A 25,958-nucleotide genomic window follows, 5' to 3' on the forward strand; every position below is an offset into this window, starting at 1 on the left:
GATCTCTAGGAAATTCTCCCTTGTCGAGTTTTGGTGTAGTATCAAAGGGGAATACCTACAATTACCTGAAAAGACTTAACTACTCCCTTTTCCAGCTAAATAATAGTTGGAAGAACTATTGGTATAAGTTGGTATAAGGATAATTTTCTTTATATACTTCAGTCAAAACCATGTCCAATAGATTGAATGCAGAAATAGATATGAAAATTGAGCTGTTTTCTATTAAGCCAGACAATGAAAGATTTGCAAAAATATAAAATAGTGCCACTTTTCTCACTTTTATCTTGGAAAATGAGAGGTTATTTTTCATAAGAGATGTTATTTATATTAATATGTATTTTAAAATGAATAAATACAAGTTTTAAAACTCAGTTTATTCATATATATATGTATGTACATATATTTATATATAAATATATAAAACAAAAGGTCTTTGGGCTCATTAACAATTTCTAAGAGTGATAAAGGGCCCTGAACTGTAAAAGTTTGAGTATTTCATTCATTTTTGTTGGAACGTAATGTTCCATCGTAAGATTTTTTTGACCCAATTTATTTGACCCACTCAACTGTTTTTGGACATTTTTTTTTCCAGTTTGGGGCTGTTACAAACATTGTTTCAACAAACAGCTTTAAACATGCTCATGTGCACAAAAGCATGGCCTTTTTCTGGGAGGTGTGTAACTAAGAATGGAATTTCTGGGTTGTATAGGACATGCCTATCTTTAACTCCTATCTTCAGCTTTTCTAGATGATGCCTAAGTTAGTCAGATTCCAGCAGGAAATAGAAGGCCTTCAAACTAGGTATTCTGCTAATTTAATAAGGGGATGATCTACAAGTATGTGAGTATAACAAATGCAGAAATCCTGCCGTATGCTGGCACTGGTGATGGCCAGGAGCCCTGGATCCATCTTGATCTTTACAGGAGCAAAGTGCTGTTCCGTCTCCAGTGGGAGAGGATGGCTGTGTGGAGAGGGCTTCCTGGTGGGAATTTTGACCTTCTGTAGAGGGAAGCCGACAACTGGCAGGGAGCAAGCGGCCTGGGGAATAAACATTCTGCCTTCATATTCCCCCCGACCCTGTCTCCTGCTGACTTCTCTCCCATTGCCTAACTCGGTTTGAAGCCAGTGAAAGGAATTTGATGATCTGTTTCTTAGGGTCAGCCTCACTTCCATTTGGAGTTGAATTCTGTGTATGGTAGAAGGTATGGGTAAGATTAATTACCCCATGCAATGGCTATTCAGTTGACCCAGTGCCATGTACTGAAACATAGCCCTCTCCACTGCTCTGAAGTGCCGCTTTGTCATAAATCAGGTGCCAGGTGCTCATAAATGTGCCCTTGACTCCCTATTCTGTTTCACGGGTCTGTGCGCCTGTCCTTGGGCTAATATTACATTGTCTTGATTATTACAGCTTTATACTATGTCGTGTCCAGTATGATAAGGTGTCTCATTTTTGTTCTTTAGGATTGTTTTGGCTGTTAGGTCTTTTGCATTTCAGTGTAATTTTAGAACCCGCTTGTCAGTTTTTCATACACAGACATACATACATACATAACACACACACATTCACACACAACCTTGTTGGAATTTTGATTGGGATTTTGTTGATTCTATAGATCAGTTTGGGGGAGAAATGAGATCTTTACAATATTTGATCTTCTAGTTCATGAGTATACCTATTTATTTAGTTCTTAATTTTTCTCCAAATGTTTTAGGTTTGTTTTTTGGGTGTTTTGCTGTTGTTGTTGTTGTTTGAGAGTCTGTGTGCTTCTTTTGTTGGATTTATTTTTAGGTATTAGATTTTTTAATACTATTTAAGTGGTGTTTTAAATGTTGCTTTTAAGTTGTTACCATTGTGTAGAAATACAGTTACCATGGTTTTTTACAATTAATGTCTGTATATTGACTTTATATTCACCAACTTTACTTAAGTTTACTTACTGATTATAGCAGGTTAGCTGAAGATTCTTTTGAATATTGTATTGAACATGTTTCTGTTGTTTGCAAATACTGACAGTTTTATTTTTTCCTTTCCGATTCATATATACTGCTTTACAGCATTGCCTAGGACCTCCAGTAAATATTTGCTGAACAGTAGTGGTGATTGGAGGCATCTTCGTATCATTCCTGATGTCAGAGGGAAGGCTTTCAACATTTCACTATTAAGAATGATTTGTTTTGTTTTGAGTATTCTTTCATCAGATTAAAGGAAGTTTCCTTATATTCCTAGTTTTTATCCTGCATGGATGCATTTTTAAAAATCCTGTTTGGATATTAATTTATCAAATGTTTTTCCAGTATCTGATGAGATGATAGTGCGATTTTTCTGGTTATTTTGTTATCATAGTAAATTATATACTGTATTTTTTAGTGTTAAACTCATCTCATAAGGACCAAGTATTCTTTTTATATATTACTGGATTCCTAGATTGTGTTTGCTAATATTTTGTTTAGAATTTTTGCATCTATATTCATGAGTGAGATTGACTTAAAATTTTCCTTTCTTACAATGTCCTTGTCATATTTTGCTATCAAGATTATGCTGGCTTTATAAAATGAATCAGGGAATGTTTCATCTTTGTGTTTTTTTCAGGAAAAGTTTGGATAGGATTAATGTTACTTCTTTTTAAAACAATGGTACAGTTTTCTTTGTGGGAAAGTTTTCTTCCATAGATAAGAACTTTCCAGATTTAAGATTTTTGGTATCAGTTTTGATAACTGAGTTTTTCCTAGGAATTTGTCTGTTCCATGTAAAATTTGAAATTTATTGATACAAGGTTGTTCATAATACCCTCTTGTTTCACGTAGGATTTGTAGTGATGTTCTCTCTCATTCCTGAAACTGATCATCTGTTCTACGCTTTTTAAAATGTCTCACCAGAGGTTTATCAATTTAACTAATCTCAATCATGTATTTTAATTAGTTGCACATATTATTATCCAAGATAATAATACAAGGCAATAAAAGTAGACTCACAGGGGACCCACATAATTTGGATTTTAGTCGCAATTTATGTGCCAATTATTGTATATAAGAAATTGTAAAGGCAATTTGAGGCCCTGGATGACATCAAGCTCGTTCTAGAGTTTTGCTCTGACCAGGCGGTTAGGTTGAGACAAGCATGCGTAGGTCAGCCAGGCCTTTACATCCTTCCCAGCTGGGCTTTGGGCTGGTCTGTTTCTGGTATACTCTAAACTCTTAGGTGTAGCATTCAGGGTCCCAGCTGAAAGCCTGGGGTGCTTGCTGTCCTCCTGGGTGGCCTTACATGCTGCTGGAAGCTCTGCTTATTTACTTGCTTTCTTAGCAACAGTTTTGGGGACTTGTAACTATTATCTGCCTAAAAAGAAAATAACAGTAACTGTACCATCAAATATTCAGTCACTTATCAGATTTTCCTAATGTCTCATAATTGTTTATTATAGTTGGCCTATTCAAGTCAGGATCCAAACAAGGTCAATATATTATAATTTGTTGTTATTTCTCTTCTATATGACTCACCTTTTTAAAAAAAGAAACAAAAGTCTATTGTGCTGTAGAATTTCCCATATTCTGGATTTTGCATTCCTGGGTGCTTCCTGTAAACTGGTAGTCCAGAGGCTTGATCCAATTTGGATTCAGGAGGCCCAGGAGGCCGGGTTGTCTCTCACTTGGTGATGTTGAGATGCTTCAGTGAGTCATTTTGGGTTTTATCGGCCTGATTTGTGCCTTTTACACAGGAGTGCTTGCCATTCGCCTAGAGTTTTAGCGCCGGTGGTGGGTGCTGTCCTGAAGCATCATTTGACGAGGGAGCAAGATGCTGATAGTCTAATGTCATCACACCTTCGGTGTTTATTAGCTTGATGAATTCTGTTAACTCATTGCATATTACCTGCCTCACTCACACACACACGCAATTTTCTTCAAATTGATTTTATTTTATTTATTTAAAATTTATTTTTTTTGTTTTTTTGGAGGGTAATTAGGTTTGTTTATTTTCATTTATTTATTTTTTAATGGAGGTGCTGGGGATTGAACACAGGACCTCATGCATGCTAAGCACGTGCTCTACCACTAAGCTATACCATCCTGTCTTCAAGTTTATTTTTGATTATTGTTCTTTTTACAGAATTTTGACCTTTTTTTCCCAAAGGAGCAATAACAATTAAAATTTTTGTTATCGTTTCTCTGCTGTCAGTATTCATTTTTCCTAAGTATTTTAAATTGATTTTATCTTTGTACTTACTTTTTATTATTTTATTTTTGCTTTACTTTTCTTTAAGAGTCTCTGTTATATTACATTCTGTTGCAGTCAAATCTATTGCCTAAAGTTTTCTTTTAGCTTTTTTTTTTTTTTTTAGCATTTTGTAGAGAATGTTCACAGGTCATTTCCCTGAATATTCTGGGTGATGATTTTTTCCTTATTATATAGGGTTGTCATTTTAAAAAAAAATTCACATAATGAATTTAATCTAGGTTTTGCAAATGGTGTGGGTGAATTAGTTTTTCTTCTCTCCTTTCCTTTCGGGTGGAGATCTGCTTGCTTCTGAGAGCTGCAGTTGGGGCGTAGGATTGTGCGATGTTCCCCGCTCAGTACCCCGTTCCTAATAGGAGACTGTCATAGCTGCTCCGTTGCATTGACATCTACACCTGCCTCCACTTCCTGCTTCTCTAATCCTTCAAAGCCATGAAATGATAACATGTGTGTATATCTCTGCTTTCTTAACTGGAGGCCTGATACTAAAGGATGAATAAACTTTCCCAGCACTGGGCAGGAGGCGGGGGTTCCAGGCAGTGATCAATACAGATGGGAGTCTGGAGGCATAGCGCAGCACAGGGGTTCTGAAAAATTGCAAGTTTTTGTGCAAGTCTTTTTGTCTGTCTCTCTCAGGTAAGGTATATAATAACGTTACTTGGTGTCTAAAAACCTTTGCAGACTTATTCCTCCAGCCTTTGCAGTTCATTAAAATGTTCTCTTGGCTTTAGGATTCCGGTATTTCCAGCTGTTCCTGAGGTATTCTCCTGGGCTCCCCTGTTGTAATGCATCTCCTTTTAAGCACAGTCTCAGGATATTAAAAGGGGATTCATTATCTTTCCCCGCAAATCAAATGATTCTCCTGTTTGACAGTGGCCTTTCCAGGCTCTAAAGCTTGACAACCTTGGCATCATCTGTAACTTGCGTCTTGAGTGATTTTTCTCTGTTCTGGGTTCCAAGTACTGCTGAGTCTCCATCCCGCTTTGTCCGTGACTCATCCCACCTCCGTCTGTGTCTTTCTCTTCTTGCATCCTGGCCAGTCACTGTGCTAAGACCGGTGGAGACATCTGCGCTTCCTGCTTCTCACCTCTTGCCCTTTCAGTCCATTTTGCATGTTGCTGCCAGATTTATACTTTTTCAGAAAGACCTCTTTCCTTCCATCACTCTTCTCCCCTGATGCTCAGCCACCCGGAGAGGACAACATCTAAATGGTTCCGTTTGCCTCTCTGGGCTCTTCTCTCTCACTTTTCATGGTCCAAACTGTTGTCAACTTGACCGCTCTCCACTGTGCCGTGGATATACCCTGCCACCAAGTTTTACAGTCATCCCATGTTAATAGCAATTCCTTTATGCCTCCTTTCGACCCGATCATCTTTAAAAAGAACATCAAAGATCATCTAGATCTGGACTTTGCTCCTGGTTTTACAGTTTCTGACAAGATGGCCATGACTTTGAGTGCCCGGGGTTTCTTATGTGTGCCACTCCTGAGTGTCTCTGCTGTTTGTGATACCTGTTCATCTCTCTCTCTTTTTTTTTTTTGTACCATTCTCTTTGTAGTGCCTTATTGTGTCTTTTTTTTTTTAATGAAGTATAGTCAGTTTACAATGTTGTGTCAATTTCTGGTGTACAGGCACAATACATTGTCTTGTTTCATACCTAGAGCGTATGTTTCTTAAAGGTGCTTAATTAATACCTTGTGTGGGTATTCAGATACTTAATAATGAAGTTTAATATGAACTTACGGCCTCCAGAGAAATTATTTTAATAACATAATGCCCTCCTGTCATATACCATGGGGAAGACAAAAGTGATACAGTCCTGGTTCAGTTATCACTTGTGCAGGAGCCCAACATTTGAGCTGATTTTCGAGGTAGAAGTTTAGCTTCTTCGGCACTTCCATTTAGCATTCCCACTGAAACTCGTATTACTGCTTCTCTTTGGCAAGCATAGGACACTGATGATTATTCAACCTTGTTTTTTGATGACTTACTCATATTTGTGGGACTTACTCATCTTTGTAATCCTACTCCTCAGAAAAGTACCCAGCACATGGTAGACACACATGTTGGGATGATTTCTGATTACAGATGTCATTGTTATGATGTGTTACCATGCCTTACATGCCATGGGATGTTGATCTGGATTTGTGTATTTTAATTTTCTTGGAGTTGTTGTTGTTTTGGCCAGTCTGTAATTATTTGCCTCTTACAAAAGAAAGTGAAGGGCAGAATTTGTAGCTTCGTGATAGACAGTTATTTCATTTCTGAATAAAAAAGTGGAGGCTGTATATGTAACAATTCATTGGGATGTGGAGCTAGGATTTGTCGAATTTACTGTGTATAAATTAAATGCAATAAAAGATATAAATGTTGAGACTGCCTCTCTTTGGTTTTCTCACCCTTAGTCAAATCTCTGTTTTTGTGTCCCTCGTTGCCTTTTTGTCCCGTGGGCGTCAGAGAGAGCAGAGCTATTCAGACAGGAGGTTCCGTTGGTAGAAGGAGCCAGGCTGTGAGGGTGGGAGGCCTGAGAGCCAGCCCCAGTTCTCAGGGATGTGATGCTGGACAGTCCCCCGGCTGCAGACCCCGGGTCAGCAAGGTAGGGCACATCATTACAGCGGCCCCAGGCAAACAGGGGCGGTGTCCATCTGGTCAGTGCAGAAGTCAGGCAAACAGCCCAAATCGGTGAGCTCTGGGCGGAGCCCTCCCCTGCCTTTGTCCTCTTCCCGAGTGCTAATCTAGATCGGAAATCCATTCGGCCTCCAGTGGGAGGGGAGCAGAGATAAAGGAGAACAGCTCTAGAGGTGGCTCTGATCACTGAAACTTTTGGGCATCCTCTCTCCCCGTTTCAGCGTTCAGAATAGAGTGGGCTCGAGAGCGCCTTCTGGTGGCCGCTGCCGAAGGTTTCAGCCTTTCTGGCCCCCGCGGAGGTTGGAGTCCCCTCGGGGCTCCCTGGGGAGTAGGCGTGGAGCCCAACGTCACCACTCGACCCCTTTTCTGGGGTCCTCTTGCCTTTAGATGTGGTCTCCCCGAATCACCCGAAGGAAGAGGTCCGCTCCTAGTGTCCTCAGCCCCAGCGAGGCCCGAGCATCTGGCAGCAATCCTGACCACTCTTGTTTTTCCCATAACTCCCAGAGTTAGTTCTCAGAAATCATTCTGTGTGAATTCAAAAACCCCAAAAGGCAAAAGTGCTCACAGTATTAATTCTGAGTAATGATTCACCCTATTTATCAGTAAAGTTTGTGTCTTCTAGACTGGCGGCTCTTAGGAATTATTGAGGGCCCCAAAGAGCTTTTGTTTACATGAGTTATTGACTGTGCTTAGAAATTAACATAAAATTTTCAAATATTTATCAATTCATTTAAAAATAAACATATAACAAGTCATAAATTATTTTTATGGAAAAAAACAGTATTTTCCCCCAAAAAAATCAGAAGAGAAAAAACTCTTTAATAATAATCTTTTAAGATAATTATGGATATTCCTCTTTGATACTGTGCCCAAACTTGACAAATCGTATTTCCTTAAAGATTAGCTGCAATGTGGAATCTGAAACTTTGATGAACTTCTCACACCTTAGACACTCGTGAGAGAATGAGTATGAAAAAGCAAATGACATATTGTTTAAACAATGGCTCTGTGAAGCCATGAAGTATATATTATTATTTGCATTTGACAGATGAGGGAATTGACTCTGGGAAAGTACTGCTTAATAAGCTATCTGTGGGAGAACAACTTGTGGTTTGGAATTGCCCGTTATGGGCTCGATTTAATTTTAGGGATAGATTAATTGCGCAGGATTACTGTGTGGTTTGTCTCCTGATTGTATTCTGTCTGATATACACAGTTGTTTCTGTTTCTGATTTTAACACTATATTTTATTTTTGTCTATTCTAGACTTATTCTGGACTCTTCTGTGTAGTCATAAATCCTTACAAGAATCTTCCAATTTACTCTGAGAACATTATTGAAATGTACAGAGGGAAGAAACGTCACGAGATGCCTCCTCACATCTATGCTATCTCTGAATCTGCTTACAGATGCATGCTTCAAGGTAACTGGAAATGTCAGAATACTAAATACTCAGAAATTCTTAAATATAATTTGTTTTTTTTAATATCAATCTTCTATAGAGGGCTTTAAGTTTTTTATTTTTTAAAGATTAAAAAGGACGTGATGGGTATAACTCTGTGGTAGAACACATACTTAGCACACATGAGGTCTTGGGTTCAACCCTCAGTACCTCCATTAAAAAAAGGAAAAAAAAGATTAAAAGAAAAATAGAAGATGATTATTGTAGAAAAATTTTGAATTCTTAAGATTAGAGTGGGCAATATGGCCATTTTATTTTTTATTATTTACTTGGTTGTTTTATTGCAGGATATAGCCATTTTCTGTAGGCAGCTGGTAATTAGGCCTGTTGCTTCATACATACTTCGTGTTAATTTTTGTGTTAGAAAGCATCTAGTTTTTATATACATTTAATCTCCACCAGAAGCCAGTATAATCAAAGCTCAAATGCATTAGTTTTAAAAACCAACGGGAAGAATAATAGGAAAAGTGGATGCGTCATTGGGGAAAAGAAAGCTTAAAAAATATTTTTTATTTACATTCATGAAAAAGGACACAACAATTAATCAGCATGTGTCAAGTTGGTTGATTGATTGTTTTCTTTTGGATTTAGAATGAAATAAAAATTTAAAGAGTCATTCATTTGAATTATGGCTTCATACACAGTGGTTTGTGGAGGGACGGACTTTTTTTTCAAAAACCAGGAGGTAGCAGTTTTGAATGCATTTAACATTATTGCTCAACAAGACTGCGTTTAAACATAGGACTTCCTAGCACTATGTAAAATCTGTAATTACTCTCCCTCTCTCTCTTTTTATTTTTTAAAAAATAAATTCTATAAGGTATAATAAAATCTGTGAGGTTCTTCTGAAACAGTCCCGTGATCTTTGGAAAACAGAGAATGCTGCATCCACCCATCAAATCACAGGTCATGAAAGGCTGCCTGGGTGCCGGGTCTAAGGCAGGGGGAGGGAGTTCACAAGTACAAGAGCCATTTCCTGCTCAGGTATCACTTGGATGCTTATTATATATCAGGTCCTCTGAGGCAGAACAGAAGGAGCTTAAAGACTAGAACAGTGGCATGGTTTCATAAGGAGAGGTTCAGAATCCAAAATGAGCTTAGGCTTTTAAAAAAAAAGATTAAATTTAATAACCTTTCCTTAGGTTCAGAGCCAAAGAAAGTTAAGAAATGGCCATGACTATGATAAATTGCTGTTAGACAATGGAGAAAGAAGAATCATCAGCTTTTCTATTTGTGTCTGAGTCTGTCTCTGTAAAGAAAGATGATCTTTATATGCAGAAAAGCACTTGTATGGATGAGCAAACTTTGCCTTATATGGGAGAAGAAATTGGCGAAAGTACACTCCTTCTATAATTGAATCCATATTTCTTGGTCTAAATAAATACATTCTCACAATTGAGATTACTGACCCCTTGGTCTTTAAAGTATTATGTAGAAGGGGAGTTCCCAGAAGGCTGGGATGAGCTCACATATAGAATTCTAATTTTTAAAAAGGGGAAGAGGTTCCACACTCATGAGCTTAACGTACCTACCAGGAAAGATTCTAGACTCTGTTGTTAACAGTCTGAAAACAGCCTGAAAATGTTCATCACATTACTTTAGGCTAAGTAGGAAGGGAAATACAGGAGACAGTGTTACCAGAGAATGAGGACTTGTGCATGGCATTGCACATAGCCTTCTGCGACGTCCTCGTGGCTGTCTGCTGAAAAGTTGGGCTTGAGGTGCTGAGTAGTGATCGAGGCTGGCTAGGTGTCAGGTGTGCACCAAGGGGTTGGTGCCCTTTCCAACATCCCAATCAACATACCTAAAGCTGTATGATGCATGCCCATAAAATTTATAGATGACATGAAACTAGGAGGAAAAATAAATACATTTGATGAAAGAAATAGAATTTTCTAAAGCTCTTGGCAGGATGAATGCTGGATTGAGCCTGATAGAATAGTTACTGCCCCGTTACTGGGTTATATATGAATACAGAATGAGGAAGATGGGGCTTACCAGCATATGGCAGAATGATTAATATCATCATCAATGCTAGAATGAACATTTGTTAAACAGTATTATGAGCCAGGCTCTGGGCTAAGTGCTATCTGTGTGTTATTTAATCCACAACGACAGTCCTAAAAGGTGACTAGAACTGCTGTCCCTGTTTCACTGAGGCACAGAAAGTTACGTAACTTGACCAAGAAAATGTAGTTGGTGGTCTTGGTTGGTTGGTTTGTTTGTTTTGACGGGGTGTAGTAAGTAGGCTTATTTATTTGTTCTTGGAGGGGGTAGTGGGGGTTGAATGCAGGACCTCCTGCATGCCAAGCAAGCAGTCTACCACTTGAGCTATACCCTCCTCCCCTGACCAAGAAAATGTAGATAGTAAGAGGTATGAGCTAGGATTCAAACCCTAGGCAGTGTGACACGTTCTCATCCACAGTAATAAACTTCCATGTGAAAGTTAAAAGAATTAGGCAGGAAGACTGAACCGAGACACATGCCTAGTCTTACAGAGCATGGTGTGGACAGGGAAAATTAGATGCTCTCAGTGGAGAGGGAGTTGTTGGGCTCAGACTGCTCATTTGCAGCCCTATGTGTTAGAAACCGAGTCCAGGAGCACGGAGACCTCCGCCCCAGTGGACGAAATCACGCGAGAGGACCTAGGGCTGCTGCTGCCCCAGGCTCCCCCACCACGTGCTCCTCCTCCTCTGCTCCCCATGGCTCACCGTGGCCTCCCACCCCAGCCAGCTTCCACTCAGTAGCGGCCAACACTGCTCGCAGCCTTCTGTTGACCTAGGCAGATATAAAGGCAAATTTTGCTGTAACAATAGTTGCAGGGGCCACCTGCTTGGGCCACATGAGTCTTTATGACCTGAGATTCTGCCGTCTTCCTGGACTCTTAGAGTGACATCCACAGCTCCTCATTTCCTCTGGTTTCCCAGTCCTGTCTTCATTTCCATAATGCTCTCTTTTCATTTTGCCTTCGGTAACTCCCACTCTGATGTGCAGATTTCCCTACACATTCAGTGTCTTGACAGACTGTTTTATTTTCCTCTGGGCTGCAACTGAAACTTGGCTTTCCCCTGAGGATGGGGTTTCAGCCCACTCACTGAGGATGGCCCCATCACTCAGATCCTGTGCGCTGGGCAATGGGGCCCTGCCCTTTCTCCCAGGGCATCTGCTGGACCATCATTACTCTTTACCCCTTGAGAACACTGCACCTGCTCTGCCTGCCCTCATGGCTTGTGGCAGCTCTCTTCTGGGTTCCCCGTCTCCCTCCGTGATGGGTCTGGCCCTGGCCACATTTCCTCTCTGCCTCAGGCCCTGCCGTAATCCTGGGGTGTCTCCTAGTTTTTCATGATAAACCAGCCCCTTGATCTCTCAGATCCTTCATCTTCTCTTCTCACGCTCTGACACCCTAGGCTTTGCTTCCCTCTGAAATTACCTTTTCTTCAAATAATTTTCAGAAACTCTGTTGCAGAATCCTTCCTTGTTGGCAGTTCTGGCAGTAAGCCTCCCGACCGTGTCCTTTGACGCCATTTCCATCTCCGGTCCATTGGTGGCTCTGCTCTTCCCCTGTGTATTATCAGTACCGGCTTCACTTTCTTCCTTGTGTGGTTTAGATTTCACAGTCTGTCATTTCTCCTGTCTGCTGTCAATGTCCTAAACCCCGTATTCCTCTGTTCTTTTGTTATACATCAAGGAAGGCTTCAGAAAGTCAGAAAATGTGTAACATCAAATACAGCAGTAGATATAAAGCTCTTTACCCGTCCCCCCATAAATAACAGAACCTAATATAATCGTACGCCACTTACAAGAGCAATGTCTCAAAGCAGAAGAACTGTAGCAGCACGGTGATTGGCATTCCCTCAGCCAAATGTGTGTGGAAAGAGAGCACCAATTAAAGTCACCTCAAGTTTAACGTAGACTTCAGAGCAAAACCAGGGACAGAGGGCATTATTTTATGTCAGGAAAAGGAATGTCTAATAATGAATTATAGTTGCCTTGAATCTATATATTGAATTTTATAATGTGCAAATACAGACAGTAGGAGACAGTAACACTCCTTCCCCTGAGAAGGTGTAAAATGTAGGAAAACCCTTCTAGGGACTGTGTTAGAGGATACAACAAAAATAAAACCAATATCATAGTAATAAGTGCTAGAAAAACTAAGGGTACGGACATCAGAGAAGAAGGGTTAGTGAGGGATGGAACAGTGATGTCACAGGGTGATAAATTTACAGATGTAGTTACGCTTTAACCAAAAATAAATAAACGTTAGCAATAGACAAAAATATATGTAACCTGAATGAGAAATTGCAAAACTTTTTTTTTAATGGTTGTACTGAGGTTCTAAACCCAGGACCTTGTGCATGCTAAGCGTGCGCCCTACCACTGAGCTGTACCCTACCCCCTGCAAAACTTTTTTGTAGTCTTAAAGAAATGTAGAGGCATGGCATGTTACTGGATGGGAAAACTAAATATATGTAGTTTTATTAAGATCTCATTTGCATACAATCGAATTCAGCCATTTTAGTGTATGGTTCTTTGACTTTTATCGAGGGCATATGTTTGTATAACTATACTCAAGATATAGAACAGTTCTGTCTTCCGCCCAAATTTCTACATGCTCCTTGTAATCATTCCTTCCCTCTAATCTGTGGCAACCACTGATTTTTTTTTTCTTTGTGACTATAGTTTTGCCTTTTCCAGAACTTCATGTAATCATACACACGTTAGCCTTTTCGGTGCGGCTTCTGTTACTAGCAGAATGCATTTGAGCATCCTTTGTCAGCAGCTCACTCACTGATTTTTAGTTCTGGGTAGTCTTCCACTGGGTGCGTGTCCACTGTTTATTTATTCACTGAACTGTTTGAAGGGCCTTTCTTAGGTAGTTTCCAGTTCTTGGCCCTCAGGGCCCTAGAAGCATTTGTATACAGGTTTTTGGTAAGTTTTCATTTCATTTGGGTTAATACCCAAGAGTAGGACTGCTGGGTGCTTAACTTTATAAGAAATTACCAAACTCTTTTCCAGACTGGCTGTGCCGTTTTCACCTTCACTAGCAAAGGATGCGAGTTCTGGTTCTGCATCCTGTCGGCACTTGGTATTGTCGATTTTTGTATTAAATCGTACTCTCTCTAATAACTGGGTAGTGGCATTGCATTGTGGCATTTCCCTAGTGACTGATGGTATTAAGCCTCTTTGATGTGCTCATGCCACCTGTGTATCTTTGGGAACGTGTCCAAATCTCTTGACCATTTAAAAAAAATTGGGTGGTTTGTTTTCTTATTCAGTTTTGGGAATTCTTTGTTCTAAAATTTAGTTACAAGTCTTAATGGATAAGTGATTTGCAATTTTTTCCCACCCACTCTGTGATCCATTTTGAGTTAATTTTCATACATGGTGCAAGATATGGATTGTAGTTCGTTATTTTTATGTGTGGACATCCAGTTGGTCTTGGCACCACTTGCTGAGAAGACAGTTTTTTTTCTCCAGTGAATTGCATTTGTCAGGATTCTCTGTTCCTTTGTGATCTGTATTGTCTTTTGTTTGTTTGTTTGTTTGTTTGTTTGTTTAATATTTTGTAGAATTCACCAGTGAAGCTATGTTTTCTTTGTGAGATGTTTTTTAACTACAAGTTCAATTTCTTTAATAGATAGAGGTCTGTTCAGGTTATTGTTTCTTCTTGAATGAACTTTAATAGTTTATGTCTTAAACACATTGTCCCAGGGAGGATATAGCTCAGTGGTAGAGTGCGTGCTTAGCGTGCGCAAGGTCCTGGGTTCAATCCTCGGTAGCTCCACATTGAAGAAAAAAAATTAATTAAAAATACATAAGTAACCCTAATTACCTACCCCAAAAAACGAAAACCAAAAAGATTTATACACATTGTCCCATTATTTTAGTTGTCAAACTTCTTGGCATGAAGTGTTTCCTAGTGTTTCCCTGTTACCCTTTTGGTATTTCTGGGATCTGTAGTGGTTTTCCCTTTCTTCTTCCAGATATTGGTAATTTGTATCTTTTTTCTAATCATTTTATCTAGAGATTTAGCAATTTCATCAGTCTTCTCAAAGAGTTGGCATCTGGTCACTAATTTTTTTTTCTCTTTTCTGTTTCCCATTTCATTGATTTCTTTCCTTATTGTTTCCTTTTTTCTACTTACTTTGGGTTTAATGTGCTCTTTTCTAGTTTTTTAAGGTAGGAGTTGAGGTCAGTGATTTGAAACCTTTTTCCACTATTGAAAATATAATTTGACTTGGATTTATTGAGTAGTTCATATGTTTTTTTTGAGAGGTGCTTTGGGAAATAACTGAGCCATCAGACGAGTCTTTATTCTTTAGAAGACTAGCTGCATTTTTGAAAGTAAAATTGTTTCCCTTAAATGTCACTTTAAAGCTGTGTCTGGTTACATTTACAAGTTTTTAGGGTATACAGATCATTGTAAACTACTGTGGCGCTTAAGGTGGTCCTTGAAGGGAGTAAGAGGATTCCATGAAGCAGAAGGGAGGAATAGTGCAATTGCAGACTTGGAAAGAATCTTTGAGGTTGTTGAGCCCACGCCTTATTTGTGCTGATAGTGAAACTGAGGCCCAGAGCTGTAGAAAACCAGACAGACATGACAAGAACAGGTGACTCTGGCTAGAAGAGAGTTCTTCTGTTTTATTTTGATTTTTTGTTGGGGTGGAGTGGGGTGAGAAGCGTGGGGGAGAGACGTCTGGAGCAGATTTGAAGAGTAGATTGTGGTTGTGAAGGTCTCAAATTCCGGACAATGATAACAGCATGTCCAGATGCAGGAAGAAAGCTGTTCTGAATAAATTAGGAGGCAATTTAATTTTGGTTAATTTTTGTGTATATTTTGATTGCTTTAGTGTATAAACTAGTTCAGAAAAGCCCTAAGATCTTGATTTGGTGGAGTTCTATAGACGTTGCTCAGACCAGGAGAATTTAGGAGTGTGAGGGTTCATACTTAGAATGAATAAGCAAGAACTTGGTAAAATCCTGGTTTTTATAGGTGAGGAATCAGTGACCAGCAAGGAATCAATGCCTCATTTGTGATGCATGGTCGGTTTGTGGCAGGGCTGGACCTGGGACACAAGATTCCAGTTCCCACTGTCTGGCCAGCGCCCGGCCCGGCACCGCCTGCTGGAGGTCTCTCAGTAGAGTAGGCCTAAGGCTAACTGTCCGTTCCGAGAATATAGAAGCCGGACAGTCTCCAATCTCAGGCAGCACATTCCAGCAGGGCGGGCAGTTGGTAGCATCGTTTGTCTAACTCTGAAAGGTGGTTTAGAGAAGGAAACAGTGAGGAGCCTGAGGAGGAAGGTCTGGGTACCTTCCCAGAGGAGGTACCACTGAGCTGAGCATGAAAGGACAGGTGGAGATGATCCAAGTGGTTGTGGCTCCAGGGAGAACGCGGCGAAGAGAGGATGTGGCGCGCTCCTGGGAAAGTGAGCAAAGGGGTCAGCGTCAGCTCCGCGCTGTGCGTGTTGCCTGCAGCAGCCAGAAGGAAGGATAAAACTGTGGTTAGGAGATATTAGGAACTGCATTAGACCCGAGGGGCCGGGCAGTGGAACGCTCTTTGTATAACTCAGTTTATACATAGAGTATACAAATGGATGTTTTAGTAATAGTCTATGGAAAGGGTCTGACACAGTGAGTGAACTCTTTCTCTCTCTCTGATGGACGTCATCTGTGCCTGAACTACTGTGAGATCTTCACTGGGCACCTGGTGGCATCCACCAGAGGAAAAGCAAAGCACAGCACAGGGAATGACAAAAATGCTACCTGGCTGGGCCCCGTGACCTCAGTTCCATTGAAGGCAATGACATTCTTGGCTGGGAGTATGGAGAACACGGGTGCTAGAGGTGGACCGGCCTGGCTTCTCACCTGGCATCCTTGCCCCTCTAGCCGTGTGACTGGAGGACTAAGTTCCTCAAAGAACATTTCTCATCCGTAAAATAGAGATGATGATGCTTGTAAGTGATTGGAAATCATCCAACCGCATTGGTGGTTTTGTCCTTGGGCTACACGTGGGTTTGCATTTCACCTTTTCACGTGAACAGTTCGGCAAAATATGAATACTTAAATCATTAATCACTTAAAAATCATGTTAGATTTTTTTCATTGTACAGCCTTTCATTATTTTTGGTGTATTTAACATTCTGACTTGCAACAGTGATTCAGCGTCATACAGATTTTATCCTCCTTCAATCTTCTCCACTCAGCATTTGATACTTTTTTTTTTTTCTCTGTTAAGGTCAAATTAATAATGATTCCTTGCTGGTTGTGGGTTTACTTGAAAGGCAGTGCATTCCATTCCCGGCCCCGCATCAGAATCACCTGGGGAACCTAAAACAGGGGTTTTCAATCTCCACCTGCTGAGATGATTTAGGGAAGGTGGAGCTCTGGAAAGTTCATTTTTATAAAACTTCCCAGTTGAATCTGATGAGCAGCAGGGTTTGAGAATCCAGGTTGATGAGGCATGTAAACTCGACTGAACCTGGATTGTTATCTACCCTGGAGAATCCGGCATGTGTGTGAGTGAACTTGACCAGATTTAGGACTACATAATATATAATAGGGTTGGGGAAGTGTTAACTTGCTCTGAGAGGAGCAGAGTTACTAATATTTTATAGGATATTACTGCAACTTTATTATTATATCAAATACTTTAAAAAACCAGGCAAATGGTCACTTTCTTTTTTTTGTTTGTTTTGTTTTGTTTTGTAGATCGTGAGGACCAGTCAATTCTTTGCACGTAAGTAAATGTTGAATGTTCAGACTTTTATTTGATTCTGTTGGAAAGTAGAGCAATTTTTTTTTGGTATGGGGGAGGGGGAAATGGAGTAGTAATTTAAGAGTTTGATGTAAAGCTTGCAGTTTTTGTTTTAAGACTTAAGATGTATAACTTACTTAAATCTGGTGTTCCTGTTTGGTTGTCAAACTGAGCTTTTCACACACTTCATATTGTCAACCTGTGAAACTTTATCTCTGGTTTCTTTGTCCAAGAGTTCACCTACTTGGATATTTCAGGAATTTGCCCACATCACCCAGTGTTACCCAGTGAGCATTGATTATCATGTGCCTTGAGTACCGTGTGCGAAGAGAGTCGGGCTTGAATAAAAGGAAGAGCAGGACAGGAAGGGGTCAGATTTGCGCTTTATCACGTGGGCTGCAGAGGGAAGGGGGTCAGGAGGGAGAGTTAAAACTGGAAAACGAGTTAGGCGGCTATTCAGTTATCTGCGTGAGAGAGGATGGTGACCTCAGTGCAGGTGTGGTCAGGTGGTCATGAGCCTAGAGCAGTGGGTGAATCTAAATGGTGTTCAGTTAAGGAGACAGACTCCCCAGCACGCGGTGAGCGGTGATTTACCTGCTTAAGGAAAGGAGCTCAGAGAGGAGGAGGAGGAGTTGGCTGATTTCAAGTTGTCTCCTGACGCAGGAAGGTGGAGGAACGAGTTCGGAGTGGAAGGTAGGGAGTTTGGTTGAGGACACTGACTTGGAGGTGCCTGTGGCTCATCTGAGTGGAGCTGTCCCCAGGCCGCTGGCCACGTGGATGTGGAGTGAGGAGAGCTGTGCCCGGAGGCGGAGCTGGCTGGCGGCCTGGGTGGTGGTGGAAGCCGCGATCACAGGAGTGGGAGGAAGAGGACCAGGTGCCATAGAGCGCTCAAGCCGCCGGCCAAGAGGAGGCCGGATGGAGTGGTGACACAGACGCGGGGGAGGGACATTTCAAGAAACAGGGCATGGTCAGCACATCATGCTGTTGAGATTGAGGGTGATTTACGGAGACCCGTGCCTGGGGTTATAGCGCAGGGAGGTAGGCAGTGGAGGACTGCGTGCACGGGGGACGGCGTGCCCGGGGCCGGGGAGGGAGGGCGGAGCCGGCCAGCAGTGGAGGCATGACTGATGCAGGGCGGGGTGGGGGTGGAAAAATTTTATAAAGTTCCAAAAAACCAAGTGTAGGCCTCCTACTTTCAAATAACTTGAGAATGTGAAAAGAGTAGTAACTGAATAGTAGTAAGAAATCAACAGAGAAGTTTTTGTTGTTACTGGTGGTGTTTTTAACGTGGGAGAGATTAAATGCTGAGGAGAGGGAGACAGAGGCAGGGCAGTGAGAGCCGAGGGGCTAGGAGGGCACAGGGTTGGATGTCTGGACAGGAGCAGGGGAGATCCGGCTCCTCTGGGGTGACAGGGTGGGGAGGCGGCAGCCTGGGACTTGAGAACTTTCCCGTCTATGAAGTAGACACTTTGTGCTTACTAAGAAGGAAGAGGGGAGAAGGAGGAATAGCTGACGCTAGTCTGCTTTGTTGTGTACATTGTCTGCCAGCGTTGTTTAGCCTCTGAGTTGTATTAATTAGGTTCTCCTAAACAACAAACCGCCCTGACACTTAATGACTTAAAACGGGTTTCCCAGCGGTTGGATTGGGCTCAGCTGGGCGTTTCTGCTGATCTGGGCCAGGCTGAGCCGTCTCACCTGAGGCTTGCTCCTGCCTCTGTGGTCAGCTGCTGGGGTGGCTGGGGGCTGGCTGACTGTTGGCTGGGTGCCTTGGTAGGCCCTTTAATTCTCCGGCGGCTTAGTCCTGGTTTTGACATGGCGGCAGGGTTCCAAGAGCATTGGGAGCGAGAGCTCCCACGTGTAAGGGTTGGCCAAGTTTCTGCTATATCCCATTCCTAAGCCAGACACCTGGCTGTGTGGGAGGTGGGAAGTGTGGGAAGCACGACCAAAGTGGGGGGTGGAGCAAGGTGTGAAGCACTGGGGCCACTGCTGGGGACAGTGAGTCCCCCATGAGAGTGTTGGAATGAAACCAGATCCAATCCACCAAAAGATCGAACAGTTGCAGTTCTTTTAAGTGGATGCAGGTGGGGGACACTGGAGTGAGAGAACTGACTACATTGGCAAGAGAAACTGTCACTTGGAGCATGGGATATGGGTGGGTGGTTGATAGGAAGGAGGTGGGTCAGAGCACTAGGGATCAGGTTATAATAGAACCGGTCACTGTGGGGATACTGGCACGTCGGAGCAGGAGTAGGCAGCGTGGCCACATGATGAGTTGGTCACACCTCGGTGTGGCCACAGGAGTGGGCAGCTGGAGAAGAGAGGTAGGAGGAGGTTGAGGGTTGAGTTGAGGGCCTCAGGGAGTCAGGGGGCCCGGGGTTTGGGGTGTATCATTCACACGAGGACAGGAGGGGCTGAGCGACACACAGCAGGGGTGAAGTGAGGGCCATGGCCTCCGGTAAGCCCTTCATAAAGCTAAATTATTTCACTTAGACGAATGTCCTTTATTCCAAGATAATACCCTTCCCAGTTTTTTCGGACTAGAAAGTGCTTGCTTTTTTTAAACAGGAGTGGAGGTTTTTGTTTGTTTTTAATGGTCTTACTAGGCAAAATATATCCAAGTGTCAGAACCACTGCTCCTGCTGTATGCGACCTCAGAGGGGCGGGGATGAGGGGGTGGGGCTTTTGTAATAAGAGGGTCTGGAATCAGCATTAAGGAGAGTGAGAAGGATGCCTCTGGCTTTCTTCCTGACTTGTTTGTGTGCACGCGTGTGCAGGTGTGCAGTGTGGGAGAGGTGAGATGTGTCTTCACCTGAGAAAGCTGCCCCGGGGAGATGGGGGAAGTGTTCAGTTAGGAGGCTGAGGACATGGTGACTTTGCACACCATGGAATGGGGGTCCTAGAGAGTATGGAGGAAGAGAGGGGGCAGGGGGCAGAAGATAGTGGGGTTTGGAGTCAGGAGAAAGAAAATGCAACATGAGAGCAGAGGGTAGGAATGAAAGCGACCAGAGGAACTGCATTGTAGGCAGTGGATCTGGGGGCAAATGTGAGTCTGAAGGATCCCTGTGGAGTCGTCTCTGGGCCCTGATGGAGAGAGGAGGGGACTTGGGCCCTCGGGAGGCAGCAGCCTTGGCTCAAACTTACTGGCCTCTAGTGGATGCCTAGCTCAGGTGGGCAGCCACGCAACCAGATTAGTTTTAGACCCTCATCCTTGTCACAGTCCCCTGTGGCTTCTTAAAGAATCAGTGTGGCAGGTGGCCAAGGGTGGTCTGGTGAGCGTTCCAGGTGCAGAGGGCAGCAGGTGAGATGTGGTACCAGGCGGTGTACAGGTAACTTGATGTTGCTGGAGCATAAGGTGTGCAGTAGGGAATACGTGCCAGTTTACACTCAACACGCCTGAACATTAACCTTTATCCTGTACAAACAGGATGCATCTCCCAGTATCCTTCTTTCCATCATCAACACAATGCGTTTCAGGGCCCAAGGCTTAAAATCTCAGTCTGCTTTGACTCTTCCCTCTCTTTTACCCGTTTCTAGTTGTCACCTTAGTTCATGTTTCTTCCCATCTTGTCCAAGCCCCACCCAGCCCCTGAAGTCTGGCCCATTTTGGTGGATCCTGGCCCACTTTCCAGCTTTCAGCTTCTTCCTCCCTCCAGGGAGGAAATATGCCCAATTTGATTTGCAGAGATACAGCAAGTTCCAGCCCACACCAGTGTCCTTTCATTGGGCCCTTTCCCTTTATATATTGTAGTACATTACTTATTTGGGTCATATGTATCTTTTCTTAATAGCTAGACAGTAAGGTAGGAACTGTGACTTTACCTTGATTGCTTTTTAATTGTCCCCTGAGAGCTTGGCACACTGTTCTGAACATACTTAGGAACTGGATAAAAATTCAAACAAAAGAATGAATCTCTTAATTAAGTAGGACCCAAGGAAACAGGCTTAAGTACAGATTAGAAAGTTATAGATACAAATGAACACTGCATGTGTTTTCAAAGGGTAAAACCTTTCTAATACCATTTTATAAAGACATTTTATTTAAAACTTCAAACCTACACAAAAGTAGGATAGTAGGTGACCCCCAATATGACCCCCATCACCCAGCTTCAGTGATGTTTAAATTTTTATCACATTTTCTTTACTTCATTTTTTCCTTTTTTTAACTTTTGCTGATGCATTTCCCCAAGTTTTTATTTTAAAAAATTTAAAAGCTGTATTTTACTGAAGAGTTAAAAAAAAATGGTACTTTTTTTCTTTTAATTGAAGTACAGTCACAGTGTGTCAATTTCTGGTATACAGCACAATGTCCCAGTCATGCATAAACATATGTATAAGGAGTGATACTTTAAATGCTCTTATACCCTTCACTTAAATGTGTCCATTCTCTGTACACACAGCACTTTTTTTTTTTTTTTTTTTTTTTACCATTTGCAGATTGTTTGCAGACATCCTGACACTTTACCCCTAGACACACAGCCGGTGTCCCCTAAGAGCAAGGGCGTTCCCACATAACCAGGCCATTATCACACTTGAGAAGCTTGACAGTGGCTCAGTAATGTCATGTCCTATGGAATCCATATTCAAATGTCCATAATAGTCCTCAACATGTTTTATTAACTTTAAAAAAACCCACGATCCTGTCAAGCTCTCACTCCTTGCATTCCTTACGTCTCTTCATTTTAATTCTAGGCTAGTCTGTTCACTTTTTTTCCCTTTTTTTTTTTTCAATTCCATTGGCTGTCTTCAAAAAAGTCAGTTATTTAAAACCTGATCTACAAATGTCTTTTAACTTTTTTTTTTAATGAAGGTACTGGGAGTTGAACCCAGGACCTCATGCATGCTAAGCATGCTCTCTACCACTTGACCTATCCCCTCACCCTCTACAAATGTCTTCTTAAAATACCTATTTTGAAGCAGTTCTGACCCTGACTTCCCAGGCCCCACTCCTCCACGTGGGCCTGCACGCAGACACCGGCCACAAGCTCAGGGTTCCCAGGCCTCCTGTACTTCTGACCAAACAGCTACACGTTTGGGGGTCGCCATGGCCCACTCAGATTCGATACTTTGCTAAAATGACAAATCTGAGCCAACCAAAAGAAGAGACACATAGGGTGAGGTCTGGGGGGTTCCTAAAGACACAGCTTCCTTATCTCTGGACACCTCCCCTCCACGCACATCAGTGTATGTCACCAACCCGGGAGCTCATCCGAGCTTTACAATCCAGTTTTTACTGGGTTTCATCACGCAGGCACGATTGATTGAATCATTGTCTACATGATTGGACCCAGTGTCTCCCCACTCTCCTCCCAGAGGTGAGGCTCACATCACATGATTCCAAGGCCCCAAACCCCTAATCACCATTTTTGGTCCTTCAGCTTGGCCAGTCCCCATCCTGGAGCTACCTAGGAGCCCACCATGACTAGCAAAGACATCCCATGACTTAGAGGCTCCCTCCCAGGAACCAAGAACAAAGACCGACCAAACTCTTTATTATCCGGCATCAGTTAATAGAGTCATGTCACCACCAGAATCTAGTCACTGCAGCGCCATGAAATGAGCACAGTCAGTGAGCTCCTTCTGCTTACGAGTGAGGGAGGAACAGAATTTGTGTGGCCTGCCTGCAGGGTCACAGTGATGGTGACCCTGCATACAGTAAGCAGGGGGCCGGCTGCAGGTCACATACCTCTCCTCTGACTGACTGGGTGGTTCTGGAGCTTGGATGACCATTTTTGTTGAGGACGTTTTGAAATGTCTGGTAGCAGGAAACACTTGGGGAGGGAATGACTGATGTTTGGCAGAACCAAGGGTTAGTGAGCACTGATTTATGTTTGTCACCAGAAGTGCCCATTATGGGCACTAGCACTTGTAATTAGATGGTCATTGTTGTTTTCGACAGATGTTTGCATCAATGAATAAGCTTAGATTTATAAGTCTCCTAGCAGCTGGCTGTATCTTCCTGGGCACAGAGGAGCAGTCATCAAGTACCATGTTTGTTTTCTTTTCTTTCCTTTTTTTTTTTTTAAATTAAGTTTTCTGAACGTTGTGTTATGAATATTTTCAAGCATAAAGCAAAGTTGAAGGAATTTGGGCATCAAGACCCATATATCTACCACCTCGATTCTAGCGTTAATATTTCACTCTACTTGCTGATTACATATGGGTCTGTTCATCCCTCTCCATCCATAGAGCCATTTTATTGTTTGTATTGGGAGGAAAACTTTTCCATCTGAGGCCCCGTGATAGGGGGCCTGCAAACTGACATTAGACAGATGAACAGGAGAAAAGACAAGGCATATTTATACATGCATGTGGGAGTATTCAGTGAAGAGTAACTTGCTGAAAACCAGAAATGAAAGGCTTACATACTAAATTTAACAGAATGGGGGGTGTAGGAGCACTAGGGCTCCTAGGGGAAAGCCTGTTGGGCTTTATGATGCTGATAGACAGCTGAATTTGCTCTTGTTGATGCTGAGGGTCAGACTTTTTCTCAGTCAGAAATCCCTGGGATGGGGAGGGGAGGTGGTCAGTGGCAGCTATGTTTTCTGGATCCTCTCCTTAAGTTTAAGTGATACTTCTTCCTGTGGCTGCAGATTGTTTAAGTGTTCTCAGTTTCAACTGAAAACCACTTTGATGGGCTGTTAATCTGATGCCTTTGTAGATATCAGTACACTTCCCTCTGAATACATCAGCATCCGTGACATTAACCAAAGTCCAGTATTTACATCTTTATCTTTTGAGATAAAATTTACATATAATGAAATGTACAAATCTTATGTATGTTCTGGGTTCTTTGTCAGCTAAACTCCTCTTAAGATAGAGAACATTATCATCACCCTAGAGAGCTCTCTCCTATATCCAGCAAAATTCCTATCCTCACTTCTTTTAGCGTCACTGTATTTTCTTAATTCTTCCATACTACCAGTTATGATATTTAGTAACCGCTTTTTGTGCTTATATCTATTAGAGCTACATTGTGGCTTAAGAAATACCAAATGTGAAACAATGTATCCCAGACTTAAGAAAATATGATATGTTCCCTGGTGCCTTTGAGAGCCACCAAATAAAGAACTCTATGAGTGTATAACTGAGGTCTTCTTAAATTTAGTGCATGGCGGGGCTAATTAAGTTTTCCATATGATAATTGTCAACAAAAATTTAGTTGATCTAAAAAAGAAATGGAAAATTTTGTTCTAGCCAAATTTGGGAATCGTCACCCAGGAAGAGCATCGCAGACAGCTCTGAGAACTGTTCTGCCCATGTGGAAATCAAGGCAGTTACATCAGTTTTTTTGAGACGGGGGCTGTATTTTTGAGACAGAGTGGCATATTATTGACAGTTTATGTAATCCAGGTCTAATTGTCATCCTGATGGGTCATGTGACTCCTTAAAAGATCAAGAAGGAATGTTACCTTTTAAAGAGTTGTCTTGTTGATGCTAGGAGATTGTTGCCCTTTATGGTGGAGCTGGTGTTCCTGCCGATGGGGAGGTTTGGTCCATGCATGATGCAGGTATACGATGCACAGTGGGGAGGGGTGAGGAGGTCGAAGGGCAGAGAAGAATTTGTTTAAATTGTTCTTGTCTTGCCACAAAAATGAGCTTTATTTCTTAGAATAGGTAGTCATTTTTTTTAATTGGAGATCATCTTTTTATTGACATATAGTCAGTTTTCAATGTTGTGTCAGTTTCCAGTGTACAGCATCATGTTTCAGTCATATGTGTTCATTTTCATATTCTTTTTCATTATGGTTTACTACAAGATATTATAGTTTCCCGTGTTACACAGAAGAAACGTGGTATATCTATTTTATATATAGTACAGTCTTTACTTACCAGTTATTTTATATTGACTACCTCTGCTTACAGAGGTTTCACAAAGAGAAAATACAATTGGCAGCAACAGTTTTTTAAAAAATCAATACTCACGTGATTTGATGGCTTCTCTTTAAGCTTTACGTTTCTAGTCATTTACTCTCTAATTTACTTTTCCCCCCGAAAGATGAACATTTAATTTACCCTCTAGCCTCATCTGCGTACAACTCCCCACCAGCCTTTATTTCTGAAGACTCGGGCAGGCAGTGTGAGCTCACACTTGAGAATCCAAACCCCCTGCTTAGTCAGTATTCTGCTGTCCTGGCAAGGACTTCCTTGATCATGAGAGAGCACTCCATGTAATTGGAAGTGAAATCCTGTTAAGAGTGTAATCCTCATGTTGACTTTCCTTCTCATTTTAATTAAAATTCACAGTCACCCTTGGTGAGAAAATTACTCTGTTCTCTAAGCCCCCCTTTAAAAAAAAACAGTTTGCATTTTATGACTTTTAACTGCTGGTTAACTCTAGTTTATCTCCTTTTGAGTGTGTTTGACTATAAAATAACAATTGGGGAACAGTGGTTGCTTCACATCAGCCTTCTATCAGAATGTAACAACAGATTTTTTTTGTTAAGAAATTTTGTCATATACAAGTGTTACATCATGGTGATGATAAGGTAACCTGGATTTCAAACGCTTGTTGATTCTTGCTGTAAGTAAATACCTTAAAAGACAGCCATATCAATAGGATTAAGTAGGTAAGGCAACCCTGAAATAGACCCCATAAGTGCAGTCAGCTGATCTTGACAGGGGATCGAAGGCAGCACGATGGAGCAAAGATTGTCTCTTTAACAAACGGTGCTGAATCAACTGGACATCCACATGCAAAACAGAAAAGAAAAAAACACCCAGAGTGAATCCTAATGCAAAGGATGACCTTAGGGCTGATCACAGGTAAAAATGTACCATTCTGCTGAGTGATGTTGATAAGAGGTGGTTGTGCGTGTGTGGGTGCGGGAGGGATATGGGAAATCTCTGCCTTCCTCTCAGTTGTGCTGTAAACCTAAAACT

General features: G+C 41.8%; 1 protein-coding gene across 3 annotated transcripts in view; it reads left to right on the plus strand.

Annotated features, from left to right (window-relative positions):
* Nucleotides 1–25,958, plus strand: part of MYH10 (myosin heavy chain 10) — a 118,846-nt gene that overhangs the window by 11,061 nt on the left and 81,827 nt on the right. For all 3 annotated transcript variants that reach the window (XM_072940633.1, XM_072940634.1, XM_072940635.1), the window contains exons 3-4: nt 8,125–8,281; nt 17,033–17,060. In XM_072940633.1, coding sequence (XP_072796734.1) covers nt 8,125–8,281; nt 17,033–17,060 — 185 coding nt within the window. The remainder of the gene's footprint in view (nt 1–8,124; nt 8,282–17,032; nt 17,061–25,958) is intronic.

The sequence above is a fragment of the Vicugna pacos genome, chromosome 16 (genome assembly GCF_048564905.1).
Source record: "Vicugna pacos chromosome 16, VicPac4, whole genome shotgun sequence".
In the NCBI taxonomy this organism is placed as follows: Eukaryota; Metazoa; Chordata; class Mammalia; order Artiodactyla; family Camelidae; genus Vicugna; species Vicugna pacos.